This window comes from Leptonychotes weddellii, chromosome 8 (assembly GCF_054177405.1).
Source record: "Leptonychotes weddellii isolate Sample4059 chromosome 8, ASM5417740v2, whole genome shotgun sequence".
Lineage (NCBI taxonomy): Eukaryota > Metazoa > Chordata > Mammalia > Carnivora > Phocidae > Leptonychotes > Leptonychotes weddellii.
This window is the reverse complement of record NC_138376.1, coordinates 98,070,456-98,094,234: the sequence shown is the minus strand read 5'-3', so window position 1 is coordinate 98,094,234 and position 23,779 is coordinate 98,070,456. Positions and strand designations below refer to the sequence as shown.

The window sequence follows — 23,779 nt, the reverse complement described above, 5'->3', positions numbered from 1 at the left end:
AAGTCCCGAATCGGGCTACCTGCTCAGCGGGGAGCCTGCTTCTCCCTCTGACCTTCCCCCCTCTCATGTACTCTCTCTCTCTCTCTCTCATTCTCGCTCTCTCAAATAAATAAATAAATAAATCTTTAAAAAAAATGTAGTTTTAGTTTTGCACACTATGAAAATATTATCACTTTTTAAAACTTGACACTAAACTTATATATTTATTATATCACACATATAATAGGGAACCATTTATCTTATCTTTTTCCTTAAAGAGTGTTTCTGGGAAACAAGAGGATTCCTAAGATCATGATTTGCTGATCCACTTTGAGAGCCAGATGGTTTTCCAAATCCAAGAAAATAAAGCACATCAGGCCCATCCCTTCCTGGCCTCATACCCACCCCATTTTGTTCCACTAGACCAAATGATTGAAACAACAACCTAGTTATCTAGAGTTCTATACTGAAGGAAGACTGTAGAAGTATGTGAAGAAGGAACAGTCATTAGGGAATTTAGCTGACTTAAATATATCATAGTTCCTTTACCACCAGTGAGAAGTATCCTTCTCTTTTTAGACCTCAAGAAAAGAGGTTTTCTTTAAGGACATCCCTTCATCCTTCCTTCCCCATTCCTTCTTTCTTAGAGCCACCTGAGAGTCTTCAGACTCTCACTCCTTCCAGAAACCATCAAATGTCCCCTCAAAAGAATGTGTTATACTTTGGATCCTTTCATGTTACAAATTGGAACCCTCGGTCATCAGCCAGCTGTTCCATTTCTCTAGGTCTCTGGGTTAGAGGAGGGTAAGGAGTGAAATTGAGGTGGGTTATAATATCATGACCAGAGGAACCTAATTCCAGCGAGGTTTCCTTTCCAGGGAAGGTTGTGTTGTGGTTGGTTCCCTTTATTAAATCCCCCTGTGGTTTAAGGATGCCTTGCAAAGATAAAAGTATTTTTTCTTTTAATACAATTGAAACCCAGGATAGAATATGTCTCCAATCAGCATGGGTTTGACATCACTATTGAGTAAAACCTACTCATTCCCACAGCCCATTAGTAGTTAAATATGTCCACAATCGACCAAAACAACAACAACAACAACAACAACAACCAGTGGGCTCTGTTCTCATCACCTGAGACCTGCCTGTTCACAGGAGAATTCACACCCTTTGTCAATGCCCATTCATTTCGCTATCAGAGAGAGACAGGGCCAGCCTTCATGTGCCAATTTGGATGGAGTTTCTCTAACTTTGGGTCCACTTCTGATGAAATAGTGGTGGGTGGAATTTTGCCAGTTCATCCGCCACCCCTATAAATGCAGCTTGAAACCACAGAGGTAACATGGCTGTGCAGGTGACTGTGGAGAGCCTTGTGTCCTGCAGACACAAGTAGACTGTTTGGAGACATCTCATCGATAACATGAGACGGAAAGGTGATCGAACAAACACGGTGAACATAAACTAGAGGAAATGAAAAAAAGGTTAGAAAAGGAAATGAAAGAATTAGAAGAAAGGCTAATCTTTATCCTTGCAGAATTGAAGGAATTATTTTGTTGCAAAAGTGAAGGAATTATTTTGTTGCTAAAGGGGGGGGGATGGGTTAAATAGGTGATGGGGATGAAGGAGTGAACTTGCTGTGATGAGCACCGAGTGTTGTAGGGAAGTGTGGAGTCACTATATTGTACACCTGAAACTAATATTACACTGTATGTTCACTAACTGGAATTTAAATAAAAACTTTTAAAAAAAAGTAGATCCTATGATTTCACCTGATTCTTCACTTGTAACTTCAGCTTGTTTTTGGTCAACGTAGTTAGAAATCAGTCTTCAGCTAAGAATTTTGGAGTAATTGTTAATATGCACATATGACATTTAAAATGTCATTTTAAATGTCATTTTAAATGACATTAAAAAATGACATTTATTTATTTGAGAGAGCGTGCTCGGAGGAGGGGTAGAGGGAGAGAATCCCCAAGCAGACTCCCCACTGAGTGCAGAGCCAGACACAAGGCTTGATATCATGACGCATGAGACCATGACCTGAGCCAAAACCAGGAGTTGGGGATGCTCAACCGACTGAGCCACCCAGGTGCCCCAACACATGACATTATTAATGTATTGAATATCTTACAGATCTTTTACTTAAATTATACTTGATTTTCCAGATTTCAGTCTTTGCCTTGCCTCTTCTTTTTCCTTGCTTCTGCAGATCCCACTACTCCATTCACTACAGGAAGGAGAAGTTCAATATTTTTAACACAGAAAATTATGTAGAGGATAGGATTTTATAATACAAGTTTTTCATCTCTGTGTCAGAGCATGTTCGTTAATGCAGTGATGTCAAGTAGTTAAGATGAGGGCAGGATTCCACACCTAATCTACCAAGTGTGTGTCAACTTTGTAAAAGAGCACAATTTTCTTTGAAAAAGCTTGGTTTTCTATACTCCCCAAATAGGAAAACCTATTAGGTGTGGGGGACGGATTAGAAAAGAAATATGCTCATAAAATCTAAGACTTAGTGAAGTCCATGAAAAGACCAAGTTCACACAGAAGCTAATGGAAAAGCATTGATCAGCATTGTCCAAGAAAGGTAAGTCTTCCAGAGAATACTGAGGACTGGAAGCCAGGCTGTGTGACCTGGTAGGACAGGTGGGGGACAGAATCTCAGAGATCCTCAGAGATCTCTTCAGAACATATACAGGTTTGTCTGTCTCTCCATCAGTTAGAAGTCCTTGACGGTAGCAGGACTCATTTGGAGTGAGGCGCTTAGAAACCAGCTGTAAGGAATTCAAAGCGGTAAGTGGGAGAAGTAAATGAACAGTACATTCAGTGAGTTTGAAGGTAATTGAAAAAGTAAATACACCAAAGGTCAAAGGAAAATGAAGCCACTTGTTTGAAGGCTGCTGAGAATTAGCTTTTAAGGGAAGAAAAGGGGCCAAAAGTTGGGATGGCAAAAAGGCAAAAAACCCCAGTTTAAAAATTGGTTGCAGTAGAAGATGAAGCAGGGATGAAGGAGGAAAAGATACTGTTCAGAGTATGGGAGAGCGAAAGGCTCCAGTGATGGGAATTCTTCTTGTGAGAATGAATTTATACCAATGACTTAGCTTTTGGAATAATGGGCAAAAGATTAAGTAGCCTATTTCCATTTATACTGTGAAACTGTTTCCCAAAGAGCAGCATGCAGATTGTTGGTGGTTAAATCACTAATGTAAGTGAGGAATTAGGAGGTCAGATATTTCCCGAATCCCTAGCCGTGGTGGAGAGTGTAGGTGCTGGTGTAGGCTCACAAAGAAGAAAGCTAGGGAAAATACAGGAAACCTTTAGGAGCTTTCTTTAAGATTATCTCATTTAATACTTAGAATAGGTATGGAAGAATATTATTGCCCATTTTATAGATAAACTTGAGATTCAAAGATGTTATGTAACTTCCCCAAGTCCATATAATCAGTGAATGGTGACCTCAAAAAGCCTTGCTCCTCCGAAGACTCCAGCCTGCCTTTTTTAGGCCATGATTTAAAGCACAGGTAAGAAATAGGACCAATAAGTGCATAGGAATATCAGAAGAGGCAGGTGAGATTGAAGGAGTGGGAAAGGCTTCACTGAACAGATTGAAATTTCTTACCAAAAGGGACCTATTTAGACAAGGGAAGGGCTTTCGTTGTTCAAAAAAAAAAAGTTCATTATCTAAAAGTAGAAAAAATGTAGTCATTTAAAGTGTCTTGGATGTAAGTGTTTGCTAGATGTTTTGATTAGTGGAAATTGTGAAATGTAGTCCACGCTCAGATCATTTTAGACTATCAAGAACCATTTAAAAAATGTGGCTGCTGTCTCTTCACTCAAGGCCAAAAGATATTTTAGGATTAAAAACCCAATTTCAAATTCTAAAACATTTATTAATAATTTAGACTTTAAACTAAATTATCCTGGAAAAGCTGGAACTCAAATAAAATCATTTTTTAATCTGGCTCCTCTGTGCAATATTAAGGCAATCTTTAATTTAGTAAATAAACACCTGTGAAAATTGCAGTGCAACCTCTATTAATATGATTTAAACCATGTGTGTGTTCTCCTGAGATATGCCAGATTAATTAATTATCCAGGCCTTGGTGGAAAATGACCTGCTGAAAATGAAAGTAGAGTTCATAACTAAAAGCAGCCCCAAAAGCAGCTAATCTTAACCCCTCATTTTACAAATAAGGAAAGTATAAATAGGTTAAAAGGTAAATCATACTTATTATTTTAGATCACACCACGTCCTTCTAACGTGAGCACTATTAAAGGTTTTGTTTGGTTTCTATTTCTTTCTCTAATATTTCAAATTATATTACATTCAAATGAGTATATTTTTTTCCAGTTTGTGCTTTGAATGGCATGTTTGGATGACTGGCCTAGATCTGGCATTCTGAGTTCTGTGCTAACAAAAATGTCAAGTGCATTTATTTGCCTTTTAATTACATGCACTGCCTGGATTTTAATATTACAAATTTTTCCCTGAAGAAGAGACTTTTCTGATCCTGTAGTTTATAGGAGAAAAAAAAAATCACTGACATCATGAAGCTTTTTTTTACCTAACATCTCCAGATACCCATATTTATCATTTTGTAAACATCTTACTTTAAGGTTCAAATTTTGTTGTCCCATTGACTACTTTGCTATAAACACCATATGGGGATATGTACTCCAGCATCATTAGTTGTAACTTACTCCTTTGACTTTTCAGTAATCCTCAGCTCAGCCTATTTTCGTCTTAATAGGTCGTTACTGTTTGGATGTCCCACATGTACTAATCACTATATGGAAAATCTAATTCCTCATCCTTTACAGTTTCCCTTTCCTATACTTTTGGTATAAATGTGGGCCAGGGTTATGGCATTCTATTATTTGTCTTTTTTTTTTTTTACTTCCCCAAGTTAATTTTTACTGCTTTATTGTGTTTTTTATTTAAAGTAATCTTTACACCGCACATGGGGCTTGAACTCACAACCCCAAGATCAAGAGTCGCATGCTCTACCAAGTGAACCAGCCAGGGCCCCTTACTACTCTACTGTTATTCTCTGATCTCCTTTATTACCCCTTTATTACCTTCAAAAAGCTTTTTTTTTTAATCAACTAGACATCTTCATAATTTCTGAACTCACTTTAATGCCTAGTACATAGGCACTCAAAGCATTTGCTATCGATATGCTGCAGGCTTCGTCGTCTCAGTAAAAAGCCACACCATCCACCTCCATGTTTTCTTCAGAGAGGTCTTCCCTCACCTTCAGACCTGAAGAGGTCACTGTGCTGCTCTGTCTCATTCCCTACTTTAATTTTTGGCACAGAACTTCTTACTGTCAGGTGCTTGTTTACTTATGTATCATCTGCTTCACAACACAAGGATGCAAACTGCATGAGAGCAGAGATATTCTCTGTCTTATTCAGTGACGATTATTCAGAGCCTAGAAATGGACGGGGAACATGCCAGGAACAAGAAATAATTTATTTATTGGTGAAAGGAACGAAATCCATGCCTTCTTCATGGATTTGAGATGGGTCATGGAGTTTATATTTTCTTTTTTTAAAAAGCCCTTATAACTTCCTCTAAGAACACTCCCAGATTCCATCCATCCATCCACCTACCCATGTCTGCATTTTTATAGGAAAAGTTTGATCTAACTACTAATTTATTTGTATTTCTGTCTCTCCAACTTTGTTTCTTTTTGTTAAGTAGTGATTGAGGGTGATACCTCTCTGGCATCTTTCTCTCTGAGAAGACAGTGGTAAAAAATATTCCTAAATTGCTGGCTGACCACAATGCTCCCAAGTGAAAGTGCCAGATGGGGGTCAGGAAGCATGGGCTATATTTTTATTGTCAGTAACTAATACCATGACCATGAAAAAGGTGTGTACTTCCTCTGAGTTTTTTATCTAAAAATCAGAGTTGGACTTTGATGTTGAATGATTCTAAGAAACGTTTTAGGATGTCAACCAACTAAATGCGATTTCATCTCCCCGTGTACGAGTCCTGCTTGTGCCTCCTTAGTACTTGCCATATTCTGCTACTAAGTACGATTATATAAGTACTAGGCTGCGCTTCTAGATTATACATGCTCTGAAGGAGGAGCATGTGTTCATCTTTCTGGTTTTTAGCCTAGTACAATCTTTTTACCCCCGAGGTATTCAACAAATATGTGATAAATGATGAATGCTAACATTAATACCTCTGTATTTTTAGAAATTAGACTTCTATCCATTTGCTGTTTATTTGAACTCATATTAATTATGTTCAGAAATTTAGATTTGGAAAAAGGGGATTTTATCTAAATTTGATTATTTTTTTAATGTTTTTTATTTATTTATTCATGAGAGTCAGAGAGAGAGAGAGAGGCAGAGGCAGAGGGAGAAGCAGGCTCCCCGCCTAGCAGGGAGCCCGATGCGGGACTCAATCCCAGGACCCCGGGATCATGACCTGAGCCGAAGGCAGACGCTTAACCATCTGAGCCACCCAGGTGCCCCTAAATTTGATTATTTTTACCCTAACCCTTACTGAGGCCTTATTAGGTACCCAGGTATTATCCTAAGTATTTTATGTATTTTAATATGTTTAGTCTTTCCGTCAGCCTAGAAGGTATGTATCTTTATCATTTCTCTTGTACCAATAAGAAAATGAAGGAACACAGTGGTTAAGTAGCTTATGTAAGGTCCCCAAACTAGTAAGTGGCAGAGATGGAACTCCAACCCAGATCAGCGGCTTTGTTATAACAAAAATATTTAATGCCACCTGATTAGAGTGTTCCTTATCAGTATCTTTTCCAGATGTTGAAGTTCCTTAGCAATTTCTGCTATGTAGAAGTTTTTTTTTTAACCACGATTATAGATTTCATAAATTAATTCATTTCACCTTAGCGGTAATGTATTTGTTTCAAAAATGTTAAAACTTTAAACGTGCTTTTATGCTACATGATACATGCTTTTATGTAGGTGGTACTCTTTGACAAACAATGAACATTTTTTGTTGTTCATTCGTTAAACTAAACAGTTGGTCACTGTGAATCATTGGACATAAGAGATGAAGGAGATTATATCTGCCCTCAATTAGTTTATAATCTAGCATATATTGCAGATTTATTGAAAAATATTGGCAACCCAATTTTACGTGTGGGTTATGGGCAAATAATTAACTGTTGTTTTAGAGATGAGAGAGTAGTTAAGGATTAAGATCTTGAATGAGCTCTAAAATAAAAACATAAAATCGCATGATCTGACTTCCATTTTTGGGAACCTGGCAGATTAGGTGCTCTGAGGATGTCTGCAGAGCAATCCTACCCAGATTGGACACGCCTTTAGGTACGTTACCAGGCTCGCAGTACCTAGGGGAGGTCTCTAAGGACTTACTATTCTGTCTCTCCCCCACCCCGAAAAAAAGTAGATGAATGGAGGTAAAAATAGTGAACAATAGGCAGAAGGAAAAGTTGGTAGTCCCTGAAGGGATGCTGAAGCTATATTGTCCCTGAAACTCAGGTCCTTAGGCTGGTAATAAGAGGGTTGCCTAGCCTGGAACTCTCATATAGAGCTGATACTCTTGAGGAGTGCAGAGGTGGTCTGACTCCTGGGGTACCTCATGGTTACTGGCAGAAGGTGATGCAGGCTCTTTTGTAGATGAAAGCATGATCAATTTAGGCCTGCAGGATTCCCACAGACTAACATAAAGCAATTAACTCACAACCAAAGGTCACCAAGCATTCCTGAAAGTAATTCACTGTGAGTGTTAGCAGAAACAACAGATCTACATCCCCAAAGGACTACAGAGATTGTGATTGTCCCATTCAGAATACAAAAGAGCTGTGTATAAAATACTCAGAGATACAAAGTGCAGATCATAAAGTTTAGCAAAAAGCTATTAGGAGTTGACTAAACAAAGAACAATTTGCAAAGAACCAAATGGAACTTTCAGGAAGAAAAAGCACAATTTTTGAATTTTAAAAACTCTTTGGATGGACTACATGGCAGCTTTGACAGAAGTGAAAAGATAATTTATCAGCTGAACTTTAATCCAAAGAAGTTACAGCAAAGTGTAAAGACAAGCCAAGATGCTCAAGAAGAGGACTAGGCATGGGAACATGCCTATCATTTAACATATTATAAAGCTGTGGTAATTAAAACCATATCATATCAGCACACAATAAATATATTGCCTCTTACAAAATAATGGAAAATCTGGAATCTGAATTCATGCATTTATGTAATTAGAATATAGGACAGAAGTGGTTTTGTAGATCATTGGATCAATTCAAAAATTGTCCACAGATAACTATGGATATTTATTTGGGAGGGGTGGGGGGTTAGATCTGAAATGTCTTCCTAGTGTATGTCATATTCAGAAAGCAATTTCAGATGGATCCAGGATTAAGTATGAAATGCATAGTTTTAAAACTTTTAGAGAAAGAGATTGTTTTTATGAATTCAAATAAATGATGAATATATATGACTTTATTAAAATTGAGAACCACTATTCCATCAGGCTATCATAAATAAAGTGAAAGGAAAGCCACCCAATAGAAGGTATGTGTAACATATAACTGACAAAAGATTAGTATCCTTACAAAAAATATTTTCTATAAATTAATAAGAAAAAGATGAAAACTAAATACAAAAAAAAAAAAAAATGAGCCAAAGTTTTGCACCACACATTTCAGAGAAGAAATAGGTATAAATATTTCAAATAAGTATCTTAAAAGATAATTTCTTTTTTTTTTCAAAAGAATTTCAATAATCAAATGCATATTAGATGTCACTCTCTACCACTAAATTGCTAAAAATCATGAAGTCTGGTAATATGAATAATTTAAATGGAGTTTACGTACACTGCTGGTGGGTATAGAAATGGGTCATGATTTAGCATTATCTTGTAAAGCCGAATATTTGCTAGCATATAATAGTTGCAGTCCAAATCTGCTGGATACAACCCAGGGGACCACAGTTTGCCAAACCCTGAAATAGATGGAGGAGTATTTGGGGAAGGGCTGATGCTTTTGTATGATTAGGGTATGGGACAGCCTAAAGGAGTTGTCAGTAGATGAGATTGAAAAGGTTGATTAGTGGGCACCTGGGTGGCTCAGTTGGTTAAGCGACTGCCTTCAGCTCAGGTCATGATCCTGGAGTCCCAGGATCGAGTCCCACATCAGGCTCCCTGCTCAGCAGGGAGTCTGCTTCTCCCTCTGACCCTCCTCCCTCTCATGCTCTCTGTCTCTCATTCGCTCTCTCGCAAATAAATAAAAAAAAAAAAAAGAAAAGGTTGATTAGAGCCTAGTTTTTAAAGGCTTTCTATGTCGTACCCGGAACTTCTGCCTTTCCTCTTCCATGGGAAGCAGTTAAAAAAGTCATTTAATCACATTTGCATTTTAGAAAACTCATTCTTGTGGCAATAGAAGGATAAATCTGAGGAGGCCTATAAGGGAAGCAGAAAGGCTTCGTGAAAAGGCAAAACGGGTGGGTCTTGTGTAAGGCACTGAAAAAATGGAATGGAGAATTAAGGACAGACTGCAGACATAACTCAGAAGATAGACTTAACCATGTTTAAGAAGTAAGAGAATACATTAAGGCTATATTTTACCCAGTTGAATAAATTTAACTGAATGGAAAGCTTAATGAAAAATTCATATGTAAAATATTTGACCTTCATTAAGTTGCTGTGAAGCAAAAATTATTGAACATGTTTTTTAACCTTCAAGTACATTCCTAAAACGTGATGCTTATTTTATTGCTTTTTAAAAAAGCATTTCTATCATTTCTTCAGGATTTTATGTAAAACTTAAACTGTGGTTTTAAAATTTAAAAAAATTAGAGAATCAAAAATGACAAGAAGATGTCATGTAGACCCGGTTTTTTATTGCCAACCATCTGAGACTGGACAGGTTTCATAAGATCATATGACATGATGAAACAACAGGACTTCAAAGAATCACTGAGTTAAATAATGCAAGCTTCAAGATGCCCGTAAGGCTAAGACGTCCACTGTGGCAGACTATTTAATTAGTAACATGTACTTTACAAAACTCACCATTATATATTTATACAATAGACTGTTAAGATTTTTTAAAAACTGTTTTCTAGTACTGTCAGTTCCCCTATTCACATTTTTTAATGTTTGTGTGATGGACCCAACGGGCTGTCTGGGCCATCTCCAGCCAGGGCGGCAGGACCTCTATTACTACTCTTAATTAGTACCAGTGTTCCACACTTTATAGGAACTTTTCCCATCATTATGTCACTTGATACTCCTAAAAGCTATCTAATATAGCCACTGTTATTTTTATTTTATAGATTAATATTAGCTCAGAGATGCCAACTTGCTCATTGTCACACAACGAATAAAAGAAGGATCTGAGAGTTAAAATAGGGCTTTACTGATACCAAGTTTCTAGTACTTTCCATGACTCTGGAATTTCCCTACACTTTGGTTTGGTGGTAGACGGTGGCAGATGGTAGAAACAGTTAACTTTGTGTAAAGTGGCTAGCAGAGGGGTTAGAAATTTCTAGAGACAATTCAGAAGCATATGCCAACATCCAAAACAAGGTATGCATATCTGATAAAATCTATCCTTGTGTTTTTTTAAGAAGACAAGTGATTTTCTGTGTGTCCATATAATCTACCACAAGCAGCCTTACTGTTGTTCTTTTACTTACTCAGCCAGTATTTTTGTACTGTTGCTCCTTTCCAGGTCCTACTAGAAATGCAATGCTAAGCAAAATAAACGTGGTTCCTGCTTTCATGGGCTTTGTCTTAACAGGAGTGGGAAGCCATTGGCAGGTTCTCATCAGTGGAGTGAGATGATACCGTTGACGTCACAGATGCACTATGTGCTACACTGTGGGTTGATGTGGAACAGGCAGAGTGCGGTCAGGGAGATAAAATGCGTGACTGCTGTGTAAACTGGATGAGATACGATGTTGACCTGACTTAAGGTAGTAGCAGCAGAGATGGGAAAAGTAGGCACAAGAGATATTTAGGAAGTAGTAGTGCTCTAACTAATTGTATGAGAAAGAAAAGTGTAGTAATCAGTCATCTGTCCTGCTTGCCCAGAACAACTCCAGTTTTTGCCTTTTGTCCTATCATAATTATTAAAAGTATCCCCCTTTGACTTTCAAAAGCATCCCAGTTTGGTTGACAAATATGTGTTGATCTCGGAAATGAAGATTCAAGAATTTTGTCCAGGTTTTTGGCTTGAACACTGCTGTGGATAGTTGTGCCATATACTGAAAGGGGGTTCATTGGAGAAGAGAATGGTATGGGGAGGAGACTGAATTCAGAATGGGTTTGTTGTGTCTAAGGTAACTGTTTTAATTGAAGTGAAGGCATTTAACAAGAACCAGATGACTACATGGGTCAGGAGCTCAGCTTGGAGGCCTGACCTGTCATTAGAGATACATTGATTTGGGAGCAATCAGCATGGATGGCACCTGAAGTGATGGAAGTAGATGAAATCACCAAGCCAGAAAGGGTCAAGAGGCCCACTTCCCCGAGGAACTCAAAGCAGCACCTATTTTTAAGGGAAGCAAAGAGGGGCTCACAAAGGAGATCTGGAAAGGAGAGACCAAGGTCATAAGAAAACTGGGAGATGAGCAAGAAAGGAGAGAGAGCAATGTCGCATGCTATCAAGAGGTCACATACGATGAGAAAAATGTATGTTGAACTCAGTAACTAGTAAGTCATTAGCGACATTGGTGATGGTGGCTTGGTGACATTGTGAGACATAAGCTTGATTATAGCATTTATTTTTTTCTCATTTTTTAATTTAAATTCAATTAATAAACATATAGAGTATTATTAGTTTCAGAAGTAAAGTTCATTGATTCATCAGTCTTACATAACACCCAGTTCTCATCACATCACGTGCCCTCCTTAATGTCCATCACCCAGTTACCCCATCCCCCCACCCCTCTCCCCTCCAGCAATCCTCATTTTGTTTCCTAGAGTTAAGAGTCTCTTATGGTTTGTCTCCCTCTCTGATTTCGTCTTGATTTATTATTTTCCTCCCTTCCCCTATGCTCCTCTGTTTTGTTTCTTAAATTCCACATGAGTGAAATCATATGATAATTGTCTTCCTTTGATTGATTTATTTCGCTTAACATAATACCCTCTAGTTCCATCCACGTCATTGCAAATGGCAAGATTTCATTTTTTTGTTGTTGTTGGCTGAGTAGTATTCCATCCTGTACTGTACACACACACACACACACACACACACACACCACATCCTCTTTATCCATTCATCTGTCGATGGACATCTGGGCTTTTTCCATAGTTTGGCTATATGGACATTGCTGCTGTAAACATTGGCGTACAGGTGCCCCTTCAGATCACATTTGTACCTTTGGGGTAAATACCCAGTAGTGCAATCGCTGGGTCATAGGGTAGCTCTATTTTCAACTTTTTGAGGAACCTCCACACTGTTTTCCGGAGTGGCTGTACCAGCTTGCATTCCCACCAACAGTGTAAGAGGGTTCCCCTTTCTCTGCATCCTCGCCAACATTTGTTGCTTCCTGAATTGTTAATTTTAGCCATTCTGACCAGTGTGAGGTGGTATCTCATTGTGGTTTTGATTTGTATTTCATTCTTTAGTAGGATGCTTTTTAGCCTCCATGTATTTGAGTTCTTTCCATATTTCCCTTTGTGATTGAGTTCAAGTTTCAAAGCATTGTGCTCTGAAAATATTCAGGGATTGATCCCAGTCTTTTGGTACTGGTTGAGACCCGATTTGTGACCCAGGATGTGATCTATTCTGGAGAATGTTCCATATGCACTCGAGAAGAATGTATATTCTGTTGCTTTAGGATGGAATGCTCTGAATATATCTATTGAAGTCCATATGGTCCAGTGTGTCATTCAAAGCCCGTGTTTCTTTGTTGATCTTCTGCTTAGATGCTCTGTCCATTGCAGTGAATGGGGTGTTAAAGTCCCCTATGAGTATTATATTATTATCAGTGTGTTTAAATTTGTTATTAATTGGTTTAGATAATTGGCTGCTCCCATGTTAGGGGCACAAATATTTACAATTGTTAGATCTTCTTGTTGGATCGACCCTTTAATTATGATATGGTGTCCTTCCTCATCTTTTATTACAGTCTTTGGTTTAAAATCTAATTTATCTGATATAAAGATTGCTACCCCAGCTTTCTTTTGATGTCCATTAGCATGATAAATGGTTTTCCACTCTCTCACTTTCAGTTTGGAGGTGTCTTTGGATCTAAAATGAGTCTCTTGTAGACAGCATATCGATGGATCTTGCTTTTTTTTATCCAATCTGATACCCTGTGTCTTTTGATTGGGGCATTTAGCCCATTTACATTCAGAGTAACTATTGAAAGATATGAATTTAGTGCCATTGTATTACCTATAAAGTAATTGTTTCTGTATACTGTTTCTGTTCCTTCCTGGTCTATGTACCTTTTGGGCTCTCTTCATTTAAAGTATACTCTTTAATATTTCTTGCAGAGCTGGTTTAGTGTTCATGAATTCCTTTAGTTTCTGTTTGTTCTGGAAGCTCTTTATCTCTCCTTCTATTTTGAATGACAACCTTGCTGGATAAAGTATTCTTGGCTACATATTTTTCTCATTTAGCACCCTGAATATATATGCAAGTCCTTTATGGCCTGCCAATTCTCTGTGGGTAGGTCTGCTGCCAGTCTAATGTTTCTACCCTTCTAGCTTAAGGACCTCTTGTCCCGAGCTGCTTTCAGGATTTTCTCTGAAATTTATAAGCTTCACTATTATATGTCGAGGTGTTGACCTATTTTTATTGATTTTGAGAAGGGTTCTCTTTGCCTCCTGGACTTGAATGCCTGTTTCCTTCCCCAGACTAGGGAAGTTCTCAGCTATAATTTGCTTAATATACCTTTTGCCCCTCTCTCTCTTTCTTCTTCTTCTGGGATCCCAATTATCCTAATATTGTTTCACTTTATGGTATCACTTATCTCTCGAATTCTCCCCTGGTGACCCAGTAGTTGTTTATCTCTCTTTTCTCAGCTTCTTCATTCTCCATCATTTGGTCTTCTATATCACTAATTCTCTCTACTGCCTCATTTATCCTAACAGTTAGAGTCTCCATTTTTTATTGCATCTCATTAATAGCCTTTTTGATTTTGACCTGATTAGATTTTAGTTCTTTTATTTCTCCAGAAAGGGATTCTCTAGTGTCTTCTATGTTTCTTTCAAGTCCAGCTAGTATCTTTATAATCATTATTCTGAACTCTAGTTCCGACATCTTACTAATGTCCCTATTGATTCAGTCCCTGGCAGTCGGTACTGCCTCTTGTTCTCTTTTTTGAGATGAGTGTTTCTGTCTTATCATTGTATCCAGAGAAGAAAGAAGATGAATGAGAGCACAAAATACTAAAATAGCAACAAGGACCCCAGAGAAATATACAGGAAACAAATCAGAAGAGACCCAAAACCAAAAATAAAAAAATACAAAAGAAAGAGAATATAATCAGACAGGTGAATGGAACAGAGTAATACACTAGATCCTGGGTATATTTTGGTCTGTCTTTTAGAAAACTAGATCCCAAAATTGTAGAGAAAGAAAAACTTATATATATACAGAAATAAAATTAAATACAATGAAAGGATAGAAGGTAAAGTGAAAGACTAAAGAATCATGAGGGAAAAAAACATGAATTCTGTATACTGTTTTCCCCAGCGCTGGAGTTTTGAAGTTCTGTGTGATCAGTAAACTTGGTCTTAGCTGGATATTCTTGCTGATTTTCTGGGGGAGGGGCCTGTTGCACTGATTCTCAGGTGTCTTTGCCCCTGGCAGAACTAAACCACCCTTACTTTACCAGGGGGCCAGGCTAAGTAATCTTCTCAGGATTGCTGTAGGTGGCTTTTGTTCCCTGAAGTCTTCCCATGCTGCTTTAGAGGATAAGAATGAAAATGGCAGCCTCTGATCTCCAGCCCCAGAGCCAAAAACCTCAGGGCCCCATTCCTCAGTGCACCCTCACAGAAAAGCAGTCAGTCACTCCTGTCTCCCTTGTCTCCATCCACACTCCGTGATTACCCAGCCTGTGACTGAGCATTTTTACCTCAGGCACACGACCCTATTTCAAGTCTCCAAACCCTATAGACTCCTGCAGTGGGCACCCACGCCATTCCTCCCAGGGAGGGAGGGGGGTCTTGCCCTAGTTCTGCCACTTACTGGGCCCCTCCTCAGAGGGCAGTCACCCGACCATGCCATGGTTCATGATTAATGGCAACCCCGAGCTGAAAGCCCACTCCTGGGCTTGCTGATTGCAGTTGGCTTCCCTGCTCCAATACCTGGGAACTCTGCCACATCCAGGCACCCCCAGTCTTCCTGTGACCCCCGGGATCCTGAGACCACACTGTCCCACCTAGGGTTCTGCCCCCACCTAGCCACCTGAGTGCCCTTCAGGCAGGGACGTCCCTCACCGGAGCAGACTTCTAAAAGTTCTGATATTGTGCTCCACTGCTATATCACTTTCCAATGGCTGGCTAATGGAGGCTCCCTCCCCCTGCAGTTTATCTTCCGATATATTGCCTCAGATTCACTTCTCTGCACCTCCTACCTTGCAAAAAGTGGCCGCAGCGATTCTTTTCTTAGATCTGTGGCTGAGTTCACAGGTGTTCAGAATGATTTGATAACTATCTAGCTGAATATGCCAGGGACCAGACAAAACTAAGGTCCATTACTCCTCTGCCACCTTCCTCCCTCTGAGTATAGCATTTAAATTAATGATTGGGTAGTGAGTGTAAACAATTTTCAGAATTACAACTGAGAAGGAAAGAAAGCACTAGTGAAATACCTGGAGAATTTGTGAAATTTACAGGATGATGGTGTCTCTAAAGTTGTTATAAGATCACCTAATATATTGAACTTAGAGGCTTCCACCTCTAATATCCATCATGAAAATGGAATATGATCACAGCTTTTAAATTTAAGTAAATTTGTGTGTTTTGGTGGTATTTGTATACTTTTTTAATCTAAATCTTTTACCTTAAGTTTTCAGGTAAATTATTTTTACATAGCAGAAAGAAGGACACAATTTATAAGGTCACTTTAACTATTTTGCAAGAAAAAAAAAAAGCAACAGATAAATTTGCTCAATTAAAAGGAAATACTGCCTTAGTTCTTTCTCACTGTCCAAAGAATTATGCTCCCTTTGGCTTCAGAACAATGGTGACTCTTTAAATATTCTTTGACAGATAAAAAAAGGTAAAGATTTATTGCAAAGGAAAGCATTTCCGAAAGAGGTGTTCTGCATCGCCTTTGTGTATGTGCATAAATTATAAACAGGGCTCAAAGGTGCAGTCACTATAATAGCTTTCTGCTCTCTTTCAAGAAAATAGAAAATGCTCACTTAGGGGTTACTCTGTGTTTCCATTAATGAATCTTCTAAGCTTGAATGATTTTAAATAGGATATTTATGTTCCTTGGTTCTAGTAGGCCAAGAACTTAGAAAAATATGTGTGATTAAAGTATCTAACGTAATAAATTTACGTGGACATTTAATAAAAAATATTAGTAATAATAATAATAATAAATGTCTCAGCTAAAGACTTCAAGGAGGATTCACAATCAAGGGAAAACAGCCACAAAATCGTATGTTCCTAGAGAATTTGATTAGCCTTCTGTACTCAAGTTTAATAATGATGTTGAAGCTTTGATGAACAACTCTGCACAAGAGTTGTAATCATGACAGACAAGCACCCTTACTTAACCCAAATGAATGAACTTGGTGTTTTTTTCTTCAACTATTTGGGAAAAATTAATTGAAGTCCAGTGTTTAACAAAGACATAGAGACTATGACTTTAAAGTAGTAACACTGTTTTACGTAATAGGTTATAAAAGTCTCATTACTTTATACCCTGAATACACTTACTTGCAAGGTTATCAGTGCCTTTGGTCAGAAATTGACTTTTATATTTGGCTTTTTGTTTCTGAAAATATGTTTAGATTAATTCATCAGCAAATCTATATTATTTAATGAGACTTACAAGAATTCTTCAATATCTGAATTTGAAATTATTTACCCACCATCTTTATGTCAGTTTTGTTATTTAATTATTAAACCCAGCTAGTATTTTTTTCTTTTTTTAAATTTTATTTAAATTCAATTAAGTAACATAGAGTGTATTATTAGTTTCGGAGGTAAAGTTCAGTGATTCATCTGTCTTATATAACACCCAGTTCTCATCACATCACGTGCCCTCCTTAATGCCCATCCCCCAGTTACCCCATCCCCCACCTCCCACCCCTCCAGCAAACCTCATTTTGTTTCCTAGAGTTAAGAGTCTCTTATGGTTTGTCTCCCTCTCTGATTTCATCTTGATTTATTTTTCCCTCCTTTCCCCTATGCTCCTCTGTTTTGTTTCTTAAATTCTACATATGAATGGAATCACCACATGATAATTGTCTTTCTCTGATTGACTTATTTCATTTAGCATAATGCCATGTCATTGCAAATGGCAAGATTTCATTTTTTTTATGGCTGAGTACTACTCCATATATATGTATATATACCACATCTTCTATATCCATTCATCTGTAGATAGACATCTGGGCTCTTTCCATAGTTGGCTATTTTGGACATTGCTGCTATAAACATTGGGGTGCATGTGCCCCTTCGGGTCACTACATTTGTATCTTTGGGGTAAATACCCAGTAGTGCAAATGCTGGGTCATAGGGTAGCTCTATTTTCAACTTTTTGAGGAACCTCCATACTGTTTTCCAGAGTGGCTGCACCAGCTTGCATTCCCACCAACAGTGTAAGAGGGTTCCCCTTTCTCTGCATCCTCGCCAACATTTGTTGTTTTCTGACTTGTTAATTTTAGCCATTCTGACTATAAACCCAGCTAGTATTTTAAGACTGCCTGTTCATACTTCGTGATCAGAGTTTATATTTGCACCTGTGTATATTCTGAAGTTTGTCTGGTGGGCTTAGCAGTTGTGAAAATTTTTAGGAGATACATGCTACTTATGGCATAATATCTTTAGAAAAGTATCTCATAATTATATGTTTTGTTGAATAAAAATGTATATTAAACATATACTTACCTCACTGAATAAGAACTGATCTTTCAATGAGTTTCAGAAACATTTAATTCTGTGAGATATGTCAAATCACAAAGCAATCATCGTTACTCTCGGAAAGCCAAGCATAACCTAGAACCTATTGAGAATAAGCATTAATTAATGAATAATGATGATTTGTTGCATGCCACTAAGTTTTTTCTAGGGATTTCTACATCAAACATTCTGTCTCCGTATTTGAAGCAGGAACTATTTAAACCAATCCAATTGAGAATTACAAACAACATATATTCTCTTTAGCTTTATATCCAACTTTGAAAAATATTCCACATGTTTTCATACACACTGATGTGTATGTATTTCTAAAATTGTTCTTGGGAAAGAAGAGACCTCCAATATGTTTAATACATGCTTTGATGAACTGAACTATAATGTATAGTTTGAAATGTGGTAAACATTGAACTACCTCTATTCATAATTAATGAGATTGGAAATTTCCTGAAGCCCAGATATATGGAAAGTGTCATGTCAGAAAGGAAAACTCCCTTGCTTACCAGAAGAAACAAGCTGAAGGCTTGCTCTTCCTACTTGAGAATAACAGTTACCAAATACAGACCCATGGGGAAGTTTTGTCCTATCCAATTGAAATAAGAAATTAAGACAGTTATAGTGAATTGTTTTATAAAGTAAACTGTTTCTTCTAGCACTTTCTTCAAACTTATGTTTCCTACTGGTTTTACTTTAAATTGCCATTTTATGAAATGATACGGATATCAGATATATTCATTATTTTTAATTTCCTACTTGGAAAAATTAAAAATTAGTAACCTTATGTCCGTCTCTTTTGGGGAGAAACTGTGGCAGGTCGGGAAAGTAGAGCAGATATTTAGATGTGCAGATATGCAGAACCTGGAGTGAAAGCATGGGGAGGGGGTTCGGAAGCCAAGACAGAGAGGCTAAAGAAGAAAGAATTGAATATAGAACAATAGTTTTTAAAAGGAATTTGTAAATTATCCATTAGAAAGGTATGAGGCTCAATTTAGGGGCTCATTTGTTCATTCGGCCACCATCTCCTCACACTGTGGTGGATGCTTTAAGGCAGTTTCCCAAATGTGCCTAATCCTAGGACTCACCCATACTCTTCTCACCCAGATTCTTAACAGGAGGGACTATGGATCTGGAAACATTGAGAAATGCTGTTTTAGAAGATAGAAGATGTGTTAGATTTGTTATTCTTCTTGAGCAATTTATGATCTATCCTTATCTCTCTATGCCTCAGTTTTTCTATCTGCAAAAATGTAAAATAATACTTTTCTTGCCAGTTTTCAAGGTTAATAAGGTAAAAGGAAAATATCTTCAGAGGGTTAGTGGAACTTGTAAATTGACGAATAAGGTTTATGCTTTTGATTGTGTGTATATGTGGGGGATGGTGGTGGCTTTGAGAAAGAAGGACAGTTAGAAGTATAATGAATGGATAAAGAAGATGTGTGTATATATATGCAATGGAATATTATTCAGCCACCAAAAAGAATGAAATCTTGCCATTTGCAATGACATGGATGGAGCTAGAGTGTTTTATGTAAGCAAACCAAGTCAGAGAAAGATAAATACCATATGATTTCACTCATATGTGGAATTTAAGAAACAAAACAGATGAACATATGGGAAGGGGAGAAAAAAGAGAGGGAAGCAAACCATAAGAGACTCTTAACTATAGAGAACAAACAGGGTTGCTGGAGGGAGGTGGGCAGAGGATGGCACTTTTTGTGGGGCACCTGGGTGGCTCAGTCAGTTAAACATCCTTCTCTTGGTCTCAGTTCAGGTCTTGATCTCAGGGTTGTGAGTTCAAGGCCTATGTTGGGCTCCATGCTGGGCGTGGAGCCTACTTTAAAAATGGCAGGGGGGGGCACTTGTGATGAACCACTAAATTCTACTCCTGAAACCAATATTACACTATATGTTAACTAACTAGAAATTAAATAAAAAAGAAATTGGAACAAAAAAAAGAATTTTGGGGGGGGAAGAATTTTTAAAATAATAATAAAACAACTTTATCTTTTTTTTTTTTTAAGATTTTTATTTATTTATTCATGAGAGACAGAGAGAGAGAGGCAGAGGGAGAAGCAGACTCCCAAGGAGCAGAGAGCCCGATGCGGGACTCGATCCCAGGACCCTGGGATCATGACCTGAGCTGAAGGCAGATGCTTAACCATCTGAGCCACCCAGGCACCCACAACTTTATCTTTTCAAAGTTCTGTTTCCCAAGTTTATTATCTGGGTTTTATTTTTGAAGAGAATGTGAAATATTCCTTGATGTATTTGTTTTTTCTTTTCCTCCAAACCAGCTATTCCTTTCAAATCTTATATATCAAATCATAAACTGACACCTCCACTAGTTATTTAACCTAACCTCTTGTGTCCCAGGCAAGTGTTATTGACAAGTACCGTGAAGGGCCAAGCACAGCACCAAGTGCCTGAGTTCAGAAGTGTTTGCTGAATGAGCCAGCAAACAAATGAATCCCTAAATCTGACACCATCTCTTTCCATATTCTAGGCTAAAAATCTTGTGTCTGACTTCTACAGACATTTGGAGAAAAATAGTTCACCATTCCCTCTGATAGTCTTTACTAGGTTTTGTTTTATTTTTATGTGTTGACAAAATCCCTATTCAGAAGGCTTTCCCCTTATCTCTACCCTAACTCTCTTATGCTGTAGTTCAGCATGCTTTTGTATTTATATATCTAGGTTATTTATATTCAAATAAAATAAACAAGTTCTATTTTGGTAGTAATTTTTGGCTGGGACTAATTTTCATTTCTATGATAATTAGCTGCTTTCAGTAACTTATTTTTTAAATTCATTTAGCAGCAGCAACAGAAGAACCAGAAGTGATTCCAGACCCAGCCAAGCAGACAGACAGAGTGGTGAAAATAGCAGGAATTAGTGCTGGAATTCTGGTGTTCATCCTCCTCCTCCTAGTTGTCATACTAATTGTAAAAAAAAGGTAAGACCTGATTTTGTTCTGTCCCATTCACCTACCATTTATGTCACTAGTTTTCAAATACTGTTTTGTTTCCTTGAGCTCTTTTGAAATAGAACAAACAAGAAGAATTGAATTTTGACAGTGTTGCCAGCATCTGAGTCTGTTTCTCCTGACTTTTAAATAAATTCCTATCGGTTCTTTGCAGTTTAATTTTGGATATAAACATATACTTTTTGTCAAATTAACTTTGAAAGTAATGTGTGAATTTAAATTTCTCAAATGCAGAGACACTTGAGATATTCATTTATCTTTTATTTTGAAAATGTTATTTACTAATAATGGCAAAAGTATTTATTATGATACTTGGATTATGGTCTGTGAATTAGTTTGTACTCTTACTCTATTTTTCTAAATGTTGACTACAAGTAAGATATGAGAAGAATCTAAATATTATTTTGTGAAATTGTATATTAAATATTCACTGACTAAATATTTCAGCACATTAATATGAAGAGTCTTTTTTTTTTTAATTGAGCGTTAGTCTTTTATACAATATCAACCAATATCGCCATCTTCTGGAATTCTATGAAGATATTAAGACCTAGGAATTGAAACTGAACTCTACTCAGGAAATTAAAGTATACTCTGTTGAAAAACGTTTTGAAGTATACAGTCTTTATAACTTGAACTTCTTTCCATTCTATAAAATCTCATTATCTAAAAAGCATTATCTTAGAAACTGATACAACTCTCTTATCCTTCCAATCATATGTTTTAGATTATAGTGCAGTTTAGAAGGACTTTTAAACAAGTCTTTACATGCAGAGTACGGTCCTAAAATAGCTTTTTGTGTAGAAGTGTTTAAAATTTATGATTATATCGAATATTAAATGATGTTGCTTACATTACATTAAATCATATTCTATTAGGATTGTTTTATACTCAAAATAAATCATTAACAATATAGATAAGACTCATACTACATGTTTAATCATTCCATCAGAGTTTATTTTAATGTATTGCCTCTTTACAATTATCCCCTGGAGATATATATGTTGGAGAAGACACATCTGCATTAGAAACATTAGGTATGCATTATAGTGTTTTGTGTTAAATTAGCTACATACGTGCTTTCCCTAATAGTGCTTTCTCTTTTTGCTGTTGTCTACCTCTGTGGTTGGAGAATACATCATAATTGAGATAGGAAGGTTTAAGTATTTTAGTAATATGAATTTGCCAATTAAGATCAATAAATGGCTGATTGTAACCTTTTAGATCTTATGTCTCTATTTAGTTTAAATTTATATTTGCAGAGTTAACTAAACTGTTTAGAGAGTTAACTAAACTTTGCTTCACAATTATAAAACTATTCCAGTCCCTTCGGATTGGAAATGAGAGCATGAAATTGGCCTCTGATTATGTCCTCACTCAGTTAGAATTGGGTTAAACTTACTGGTTTTATTTGTTATTTATTCAACGCTTATTTGTTATTGTATCCTTATCCTTATCCATGGCCCTCTGTTCCAGAAATAACAAAAAAAAAATTGAAACATAAATTTCCTAAAGTAAACCAAAATAATCTCTAAGCATGATTATTTTTGTGTGGGTAAAATGCTCTGACAACTGTCTAAAATTACATAATGTACAAATTCTTTTTCTGGTTCATATTTTAAATGGTTGGCCTCTCTATTAGAATGCTTAATGTTTGACTTTTCATAATTATGCATTAATTGATTGTCTTTTGGTAGAGAGTATTCCAGGGCTTTTGTTTCTCTTCCTCACCACAACCTTTATGACTAGGAAAAGTTGCAATTTTATAGACAGAGAAAGTTACATATTTAGGTATACTTCTTTCCAGTATATAATACTAGAACTAAATTACATGAATCCCTTATCTAAGCAACTTTGTAATGACTTTTACTCATATGTAGTATGTCTCACATGTATCGTGTATGATTTAGTAACAAATATGTTTATTATACATACACAAAGGCATAGATTTTATCACCGTATTGCATAGTATCAAGCTTAATCAATTTTAGTATATACTGTTTCCCTTTTAACACACAAATTTATAACAAAAATAATGTAAAAACAAACTATTTTAGTCTCTTATGGTCTTTGTTTTTATGGGAAATTAAGTTTCTCAAGACTTTATCCCTCACTGGGAATAATATACATAGGTCTATTTCTCATGTTGAAAAAAGTTCTATGCACTTTTTAGTTTTGTGTAAAGATATGGTTTGGAATTCAATTTAGTAAAATTCTACAGCTGAGGGTATATATAAAGTAAGTTTTTAGGCTAAGAAAAGGGATAGTGCATCTCTCAAAACGCAATGTCATTTTTTTTTTTAATTTAAACGCTGTTGAATTATTTCCAAATGTATGCCATTTTTTCATTGGTTATGTATTATATTTTAAATGTGCAGCATGAATACATTATTAATTCCCAGCATAAATTTGAAATTATGTTTCAATACAGTAAATGTTTGTGTATGATATCATGATCACATACATCTACTGTGGAAATATCTCCGTGTATTTATAGTGCATGGGGCATATGTATATTCACACAATATATGTATGTACCCCTGTACCATTAAGATATAACAATTTGTTTAGAAATTTAGATGTCACTCTGCATATATTCTATATTAACCTAATAGATATTTATGTTTTGTATCTAAAGAAAAATAGTCAATTTAGTGTAAAAGTTCTGTACACAGCAGTTCCATCTGTCATGGCTTTTCGATGGTAATGGATAATATTATGCTTAACTGCATGTTGAA

The 23,779-nt window shown here is 36.7% G+C and overlaps 1 protein-coding gene across 4 annotated transcripts in view; it reads left to right on the top strand.

Moving 5' to 3' along the window:
* The window catches only part of PTPRK (protein tyrosine phosphatase receptor type K), a 532,644-nt gene that overhangs the window by 470,492 nt on the left and 38,373 nt on the right, over positions 1–23,779 (top strand). For 2 of the 4 annotated variants that reach the window (XM_081828970.1, XM_081828968.1), the window contains exon 14: positions 20,876–21,011. In XM_081828970.1, the coding sequence (XP_081685096.1) occupies positions 20,876–21,011 (136 nt within the window). Of the gene's footprint in view, positions 1–20,872; positions 21,012–23,779 lie in introns of all 4 variants that reach the window. The other 2 variants (XM_081828967.1, XM_081828969.1) reach the window with 1 other exon arrangement.